Raw genomic sequence first — 10,370 nt, forward strand, 5'->3', positions numbered from 1 at the left:
AGCGCAGCGCATAACTGACCGATGATGAGTGACAGACGACGCACGGGATCGGGCGCGCGTGCGGCAGGGGCGGGGGCAGGGCGATGTCGCTTGGCTCAGCGGTCTCACTGTCGCAGTCATCGGTTCCCGCACGCACGCCACAGAAAATACATTTTTAACTCCGAGCGCACTCAAGTGTGATCTGTGTGTACGCTTTAAGGGAGAAAACATGAGTAAATGCGTGAAATAATAAATACGTTAATTTTACGTAGTTTTGGGCCCTTATGCCTTTAGCACACTGACGCCGCGAACCGCGATAGCGAAACTGCGGTAAGTCTGTCCCACACTTCGAAACGTATCGCGTTATGTTACATCTCGCTCTATCGCCTATGACTTCCTATAATTGCATCTTAGTTTGTGTGGTATCGTTGTACCTCGCGATACTTGTTTCACACGGACGACGCCATTTTAGTTTCGCCGCTGGGAGAGAAACGACGCGATTTGTCTTTTTCGACAGAATATCGCGACGATACAAGATGACGGAGGTAGAAACTGAAAGAATTATTAATGAAATTCGAGGTTATCCCGAATTATACCTTATGGGACATCCTGATTACAAGAATTCGTATAAAAAAGAAGTGGCGTGGCGAAAAATCGAGGGAAGTACCGGCTTGGATGGTGAGTTGAATTTAACCTAAAGTGCCCGGTAAACGATCAAACGTGTTTGTCAAATTTTACGTGTTTATCAATTTTTTTGAGAGTGTGCGGCTGTGTTTGAAGTGTTTGTCAAACAATCTACGTTGATCTACGTGTTTGAAGCGTTTAATGAAAATCATTTTGTTCCTTGGTTTGATCGTGTACGCGGTTGTTTGAAGAAAACGTAAAGTTTGACAAACAAGTTTGAACGTTTACCTGGCCCTTAACTGCGGTTTAATACAAATTAATGCAAAGTTACGCGTTCAAGAAAGAAAAAAAATTAAATAAATGGTTATTAAGACGTAGGGGCAGATAGGATGTTTTCATCCCTACCGACCCCATACAACTTTCGGTAGGGTGGATGAGCATGAAATTAGGTATTTTGAATTCTGACGGACTCCTCATAAGGACTCCTTACTGGGTCAGAGCCATGGGGTCCGTTTGGAATAATCTTAAAGGATGTTTTAAAAACTGTAGATGTGTACAATGCATTCCATTTAATTACAGAAACTAGCTTTTAAAATAATTCACAAAATTTTGTCTAACATCAAACGCTTCATTATTTGCCCTATGTCTGTTTGGTTGTATGGATACAAATGCTCCCAAAGGATTAGTAGAATTTTGGTTTTCATACACATAGGCACTTTCCATATCTTGTAAATAATTGTGTAGACATGCTGCTGCTTTGACGACTTTTACGGTATTGTTTATATCAGTTTCAAAGGGTCTCAAAAATATACGAAACTTCTGGGCCAATATTCCGAATGCACATTCTACGACAACTCTAGCTCTACTTAATGCACGATTAAATTTTTTTTTATCAGGATCATTTATTATTGATTCTCTAGTAAACGGTCTCATTAGAAAAGTTTCCAATCTAAAACCTCCATCGCCGATGAACACGTGTGGTGTAGGGTTTTCACAACCTGGTAAAGGTTTAGATGCAGGCAATTCCATTTTCCTTCCTTTTACAAGTTTGTAGAGTGTTGAATTTTCAAAAATTGTACTATCTGAATCCTTGCCGTATGATCCAACATCTATATAAATGAACTTATAATGTGCATCAACTAGCGCCAGAAGAACGATAGAAAATTTATTTTTGTAGCAATAAAACATCGATCCACTGTTAGGTGGAGACTTGATAGTTATATGTTTTCCATCAATACTCCCAAGGCAGTTTGGAAAGCCCCATATTGTATAAAATCCTTCTGATATTTGCTCCCATGTCTGTAGAGTTGGTACTGGAATGTATATTGGCTGCAATACTTTCCAAATAGCTTCACAAACTTCAGAAACTATACTTGAAACGGTGCTTATACCCATTCGGTATGAAGATGAAATAGTAGTAAAAGTATCGCCCGTAGCCAAAAATCTGAAAAATGAAATACAGAATGTATTACGCTGTGTGAGATTTGTTAAATCTGCATAATCTACATGTGTCTCCTAATTTTGTTTCAGTGAAATCACTAAAAGCAAAATGGAAAAATCTGCGTGATACTTACAAGAAGTACAAACAGTCTCAACTAACATTTAGTGGGCAAGCTGCAAAGAAATATGCTAATTGGGTGTGGGCTGAACACATGAGTTATGTGGATTCTACAACAAATTTACGATCTACTGAGAGCACTTTAAATACTAGCCCTCCAAAACTGCAAGCAGCGGAAAATAATAAGATTGAAAATTTACTTCAAAATCCAACGGATATAGAAGAACGAGTAGAACCTATAATCGAAAAATGAGACACAACAAGAAGCACAGGATGATGGGTCAGTAAGCAATATTTCAGAGACAGGAAGCGATCTATATCGAAGAAGAAGACGCCGAAACTTAGATCCATCCGATAAAATTATTAATTATTTAGAAAAGAGGAAGATTGCAAAATCATCTACTCCAAATACAGGTCAAAATCTAGTTAATGTATTGTGTGACAGGCTTGATATGACATTTTTAGGTTTTGCTGACAGTGTCAAGAAACTTTCTTTGAACAACCAAGCCATTATTAAATTACAAATCATGAAATTAATAACCGAGTATGAATTAAAAGAAATAACAAGTGACAATAGACCAAACTCTAGCAACAGTACCTATGTTTCGACTCCAGAAAGTATTACTCTCGATGATCTTAGCAATCACAGCAATCGTAACGTCCGTCAACCATCCACATCAGGCGTCAACTATCATAATACACTTTCAAACACGCAAAGCCAAACAGAAAATCGTGACCTCAATCAGCCGTCCACATCAGGTGTCAACACCCATAATAATATACGAACACCTAATATCATCATTTTACAATCATCTGAAATCAGTGATCAACACACATCACAAATCATAACTGATGAAAAAAGTACTCAAAAGTACATCATGATTCAACCATCAGACCAAAGAAATGATAATAAGGAAAATAATTACTTGAGTGCTCAAAGTTGTTTTGCTAATTGGAACGAGTAATGAAACATGTGTGCGAATTATCTACTACATACTAATCTAAATTGTATTTTTAATAAATAAATAAACTTACCTTAAACATATTGCCAATCTTTCCTTTGAGGATATACTTTCCCTGAAGTTTGTATTTTTCTTCTGGATATATGGCTGAAGTTGGTTGTGCAAGTAATCAAAAGTTTCAGGCGACATTCTAAAATAAGTGAAAAAACGATCACTATGCTGCTGTAGTTCTTTGCATAATTTATTTTCTCCAAGCTTCTTTCTTTTTTGATTAATTTCATGAACCCATATTCTTCGTCTTTTTCTTAATGTCGATACAAGAAGTAATAGTTCTTCTTCTTCAGATTCAGAAAGAAACCAGTCTGACTCAAACGACATGTTGCACTAAAATGAATAGGAAAATGCGATACTGAAATGCGGTGTGAAAACGACCGCTTAAATTTCGCTTGTTTACCGCTTTTTCCTGTTCGCTATCGCGGTTTGCGGCGTCAGTGTGCTAACGCCGTTAACGTGGCTCGGGCCGCAAAAAAAAGCGCAGCGGGCCGCTGGTTGAGTATGGCTGGTTTAGACAATTTACGCTCTGCGACGGAACGCATCTAGTACAGCGGGGCGCGGGGGGACCACGGCGGCCGGCGCGAGCGACGGACGACGGCGCCGGGAACATTCGGCCATAGACAGCGCAGCGGCATTCGCGTTACCGCTCGACACACTCAGTGCCATTTTTATTAATATACGTTATCTTGTTACAGTATTAAGTTGAGCCTTTTATTTCTCTCAACAAACGCAGTGTGTAAAAATAAGTGACCAAGAAATAGTAATTGCTCTCGATTAAAAGAAACAAGACATTGTAAACATCAGAAAATTTGGTTGGACAATCTCTGAAAGCGCAAGCAGATAAAATGTTAACTCTATCTTCGCTAAAATATCTTGCTGCTAATAGAGGTGACAATGTTGTGGTAAGAATTCCTGATGTTGACCGTGCCAAAGTCGATGATAGAAATATTATGGCTGTTATAATTTCTCAGGAGACAGAAGGAATGTACAAGTTGGGCACTAAGCATGGGATTCTAAATCAACTTTACACAAGGAATCAGTTCACTGTCTGCAAAGAAACGTTTCTTACAACCGATATGGTTCCCCAACACGAAGTATGGTTACTTACTAAGAGAAAGTCTTAAGATAATATGCAAAAAAAGAATCTTGGTGGCCAGGGATTTCAGTATTGCTTCTGTACTGGAAAATGTGTTTCAAACAGGTGTAAATGTAGAAGTACCAACGTTTTATGTAACTCTAAATGTCACAGGAGCCTTACTTGTAAGAATAAATAATATTTATGACCCAGTTATATTTTAATGTCAGTTATTTTATTAGTTTAGTCTTACAAAAATGATACCAAATACGTATTATATACGTATTATGCACAGATTATATAATAGTTACTACGTAACAGATAAATCACTCCATACAAAAAAGTCCATACCTACTGTTATAAGCACCTACAAGTTCCCAAACTACCTACAAATTCATAGCTGCGTTAGAAAATGAACCTTAAAAGCTCCAGCGCTCGATTGTTATTTCAATGCGATAGCGCACAGTTCAGTGACCGCGACCGTGCCGATAGCGAGCGTAGGGTTGCCTCTTACAATTAAATAGGGAAACAAAGTTACGCTTATTTGTAACTAACTTCCCAAATCAATGGAGGTGCCCAACTACTTTTCGAGCACAGAACACGCAAGTATTCTATACTTACCTACTACCCCTGGCACAACACCGCTGACCGCTGATACATACCTACTTACCCAAAATTGGCTTCTGCGCAGCGATATATGCAATGTTCCAAGCCACCATTTAGTTGGACGAAAACTATACCTACTTATACTCGAAATGTTTTTAGCTACAAAACTCGGTAATCATTGCATGTATAACTAAGTATAAGGTATAAGTATCTATAATTTAAGTATCTAAAGTAAGTCGCTTATTTTTAAAATGACAAAGAAGATAAGTATTTTTACTTATGTATATTCATACATAGGTTTCTATTTTTAAATGCCCATACATATAGGAAACCTTTATATTTTCCTACAATAGTCACATACACCTACACAAATCAAAATAGTTGTTCAGTTTATTAGATAATTTTAAAAACCAAATAAAAAATAAACAATAACTGACCTACATCTCTAGGTAAACGGAAAAACGTAAGCTTTATATTTTTTCTTTTACTTGATCTGCAACCAAGCACAGCACATAACTGGCCAGAGGTCGTCATGTTAACAAATAAAAATAATAAACATTAAACGCGCGCGTGGCAAGCGACTGTCGAAAGCCCTGTGCCGCGTGGGGCTACCGGTAACCCAGCGAGCGGTAGGCATTTATCGCGCGCAAGTACGTCGAGTGACAGAGGCCTGATATTGGTCTGTTTTTTTAATTTTGTTTTATGGCTAGTGAGCCTTTTTACTTTATAAATTACAGTTAAATAACTGTAGAACGTTGTTAACTTGTTTTGATCTCAGTTTTTTTAAATTTTGTTTTATGGCCAGTGAGCCTTTTTACTTTGTTTCTTTTTAATTTTGTTTTATAGCTAGTGAGCTTTAAATTTGATTTATAAATGAAAAGTTAAATAACTTTATAATATTGATAATTAACATAGAATGATTAACTATGGAAACGTTATTCTAATTCTTAAAATAAACTTTAAAATTGTTACATTTCAAATAACTGTTAATAATATTACTACACATGTAGTTATTTATGCTTAAAGCAAATTGAAATATAATTTTATAATCTTAACCCACTTCTTTTATTACATTATCCAAGTAGTTGAAGATATTATATAAAATTGCTAGTTAATGTGATTAATTCTGTGTCAATTATCACTTTATCCAAATTGAGTAGACATTATAAATAATATCTAGATAATATATATAATATGCAAACTTATCACTTTGGCTGTAACATAAACATATACACATGGATCGTATGAACCACATGAAAGACGTTGGTGTAAAGTACTAAGTACCAAAAAGTGACGTAATGTTGTTTAGTGGTCTAAATTACATTAATCTATGTAGTTTAGGTTAATGTGCTACCTCGATCCTAAGACTGATTACAATAAATATTTAAAAGTATTATTTTATTTTAGTCTCATTATTAATAAATAAAACAAAACATATTTAACCTTAAACTAAATACTTTTGAAAAAGTGGAATTCCATTACATAACGAACAAGAGGACGTTTTACAGCTTCCCAGTGTCAGCGTAGGTGTCCCGGTAAGGGCAGCGCCATCATTATTCAAAATGACAAAGTAAGAGGATCGAATAGCAAGCACCGTTACTGTAAGAGTAATTACACAAAAATTCTAAATCAACAATTATCAAAATTATAGCTCAAAAGAAATACAATTGGCTTAAATAGCTTTCAAAAAGTAAAAATGATACGTAAGCCCCTAATTATTGAACAATGGGAGACCGCAAAATATAATAAAGGTGAAGCAGCATAAAAAAACTACTCGTTTCGCTCGCTCATAGTATACATATAACAAGTTCAGGTCGAATAACTGAAAAAAAATCTCGCTTTAATATAAATTTTACTGATGAAAATATCCGCTCCACTGATACCTGCGTTGCAGGAGCTGCAAACACTACATTAACTACTTTCATTAGAGAGGGATCAATTGATGCTCTTTTGCTTACCCAGTGAAATTAAATTAAATTGAAATGAAATGAAATTGTTTATTTTGCAAGTTGGACATTACATCACTTTTACACGTCATTTTAAGAACGCTGAGGCCGGCATTTCCTAACTGACTGATCCCTGAGAAGAAACGCCGAAACAAACTCAAGGGTCATAGTCTCTTTTAAAGTCCAAACATGTTATAAATGAAATAATTATGTTTGAGTGTCACCATGTACGCGGTCTGGAATGGCCTTTTGAGGAAAGAGCCACATCAGGCTGGAGCTGACCAGTCCCAACAGACGGCACGCATGCATCAGTCGTCGTGTAGCTCAACCATATCTTAGGGAGCTCAACGACCTGTCACACGACGATACCAGATCTGCAAAACATTTGCGTAGGCCATTCAAAAATACTCAAACCCGCCAGACAGTATTTATGTTATAAGAATATATAATGTTGCTCGCATACATGATATTCACATTCACAATAATAATAATAAATCCCCCCCAAGGGGCCACCTTGCCGTGGTGGGGGGGCTTGTGGGAAGGCATGAACAGTGAAATTGTCACTACGATCATGACAACCCTGTGCCATCAGGTAATCAGGAGGTACTAAATTAAATTGTCTTAAGACCTTGACAACACCCTTTCCAACTAACGGTCCCAACTTCCTAACCTATCCCTTCCTTTATCTTTATCCACACTCTCTAACTCCCAAGAAGCTGAAGCCTTAAACCCTCAGGTTTCAGTATGGTTTGGATTCCTAAAACCCTATTCTCATAATTTCTCTCTTATAATATATCCTGTCTCTTTGAATATCTTCTTATGGGTTCTAAACCTATTAGTTTAACTTCCTATGCAATGCGACTACGTAATAGAGTATTACCCCAGGCGGGTACCGGAGCTAACCGCAATGGAGAATCCCGCCCCACGGCTTCCAGCCTGGGCTGCCCTTCGTATTCTGGGGGGGGCACCGTATCGCAGCCAGCTGCCCAGTCTCAGACTGCTGCAGCGCCGAATGACGATGAGTCATCATGTTCTTCAATTTTTTCATCAATCCCATCATCATCACAATCATTTTGCATCTCACCATCGCCATCATTATCATCAGCCAGTATACAGTCGGTGGATGTTGTACAGGAGACAAACTTTGTCAATGAGCCTGTACCCAACACCAGCACTGCGCCAATACGTAGAAAATGGAGTATCGAAATGAATGAATTCATCCTACGTACCTATCTTCAGCTCACCAATATGGAAGCCGATACGAAAGCATACCTCCAACCGTTACACACACAATTCTTAGCAAAATATCCACACATGCAAGTAAGCCGGCAAAGAATAGGAGACCAACGTAGAGCCATAGTATTAAAGAATTTACTACCTCAAAACACAATAAATAAAATCTATAATGAAGTCCGAGATCAACTACAAATCACGCCCACACAAACACAGCAACACTCTACACAAAATAATTTAAATAACGCGCCACTCCCTACAAAACCCGGGCAACGAATGAAATGGAGCAACGAGTTAAACGAGTCAATCATTAGAATATACTACACAGTTACAGAATTGGAAACAAATAAAACATCGTATAGAAAATATTTACACGAAGAGTTCATAAATCAGTACCCACAACTTTCACACATTTCAGAACAAAGATTATCTGACCAGCAAAGAGTCATTATCAATAATAAGTATATAAACAGCGAAAGATTAGCAGAAATTAAGAGACAAGTATCTGAACAACTGCAACATAGCAATACACAAATTGATTACACATTCAACACACAAATACAAATCAACACAGAAAACCACAATGAAAGCTCCTACACACATGACACTGATCACACAAATACACAGAACACTAACATATCAGAAGACACGCATCCGACCGCTAGACAATCCCGTATTACTTTTGATATAGGGCACGATGATATCTTTAACAATATAGATGTTGAGTCAACAGTTCGATCCCAAAATAATCTTCTTTCTACTTCAGAATCCAATCCCGAAATAGAAGAAACATTCACACAAGCAAAACAACACTTTATGCACACAAATCCTACCAGCAGACCGTACATTCCCAAACAGAAGACATCTAAAAAATTTTCAACCATAGTAAATTACATAGACACTAAAATTTTACCAAATAATGTTAACATAGACACTGACTTCAACACCCTGCAGTCCATTATTTACTGTGCAGCTTGGACGGCAGCAAAGTGCAACGGAGCTAAAATATCACAACACGTACAGCATCAAAGTCGACGTCATAAACAAAGAAAGCCAAACTGGCAAACTAGATTAGAAAAGAAAATCGATAACCTAAGGGCAAATATTGCTAGGCTAACACAATTTACTAGAGGCAATAGAAGCCGAAAAATATTAGCAGCAGTAGAAGCAATAAAATCCACTTATCATTCACACGCACAACACGAAGACCCAAACACGCAAATGGAACACTTTTTAGATACGCTGAAGCAAAAACTAAATGCGTCTGCCAGTAGACTCAGAAGATACATCACATGTACAAACCGTAAAACACAGAACACAAAATTCTACAACAATGAGAGACTCTTTTACAGAAATCTTACATCGAACAACAACACAAATGAACAAAATCTGGACACACCTTCCCCGGAAATCCTGAGAGAATTCTGGGCAAACATTTGGGAAAACCCAGTAGAGCATGACAAACAAGCTGAATGGATAAACCAAGTTTCATCTGAAATCAGTGACATGAACTTTGAATTTATACCTATAGACACATTCATCGATGTACTCAAACGCACACACAGCTGGAAAGCACCAGGCACTGACAACATTCACAACTATTGGTATAAAAAGTTCACTAGAATACATCCACTCATACATAACCACATAAACACATTCATCAAATCACCTCATTTACTTCCTGCCTACATCACACACGGGGTCACTTATATGATACCAAAGGATATAAACGACACCGTCAATCCAGCCAAATACAGACCAATTACCTGCCTTCAAACACTGTACAAAATACTGACCGCCTGTGTAAGTGAGGTAATATACACGCACTTAGTTAAACACAACATACTAGCTGAACAACAGAAGGGATGTCGCAAGAACAGCCAAGGGTGCAAAGAGCAACTTACAATCGACGCGACCACCACAAACAGCGCAGTCAAAGGCAAAAAGGAGATTCACACAATGTTTATAGACTATCAAAAGGCCTTTGATTCCGTCCCTCACAGCTGGTTGTCACATGTCCTAAATATTTACAAAATCCACCCGACTCTAAAACGGTTCCTACAAACAACCATGCAAAATTGGCAAACCACACTTAGAATCAACCAAGGCACATCATCTGTATCTACTGAGCCAATTTCTATAAAACGTGGAATCTTCCAGGGAGACGCCCTAAGTCCACTGTGGTTTTGTATGGCACTAAACCCACTCTCTCACCTGCTCGACAAATCTGAAATAGGATACACACTCACAGACAACAACACATCATACACCTTGTCACACCTCATGTATATGGACGATATTAAATTATATGCAGCTAACACAAACGACTTATT

The 10,370-nt window shown here is 37.6% G+C and overlaps 1 protein-coding gene across 1 annotated transcript; it reads right to left on the bottom strand.

Annotated features, from left to right (window-relative positions):
- Positions 1–654: 654 nt before the first annotated feature.
- On the bottom strand, positions 655–3,627 carry LOC135118227 (uncharacterized). Its single transcript, XM_064039537.1, has 2 exons — positions 3,197–3,627; positions 655–2,047 (listed from the first exon to the last, which is right to left on the bottom strand). Exons 1-2 carry the CDS (start codon positions 3,499–3,501, stop codon positions 1,186–1,188), a joined length of 1,167 nt encoding a protein of 388 aa, XP_063895607.1. The 5' UTR covers positions 3,502–3,627; the 3' UTR covers positions 655–1,185.
- Between the last annotated feature and the right edge of the window lie 6,743 nt (positions 3,628–10,370).

Source organism: Helicoverpa armigera, chromosome 19 (assembly GCF_030705265.1).
Source record: "Helicoverpa armigera isolate CAAS_96S chromosome 19, ASM3070526v1, whole genome shotgun sequence".
NCBI lineage: Eukaryota > Metazoa > Arthropoda > Insecta > Lepidoptera > Noctuidae > Helicoverpa > Helicoverpa armigera.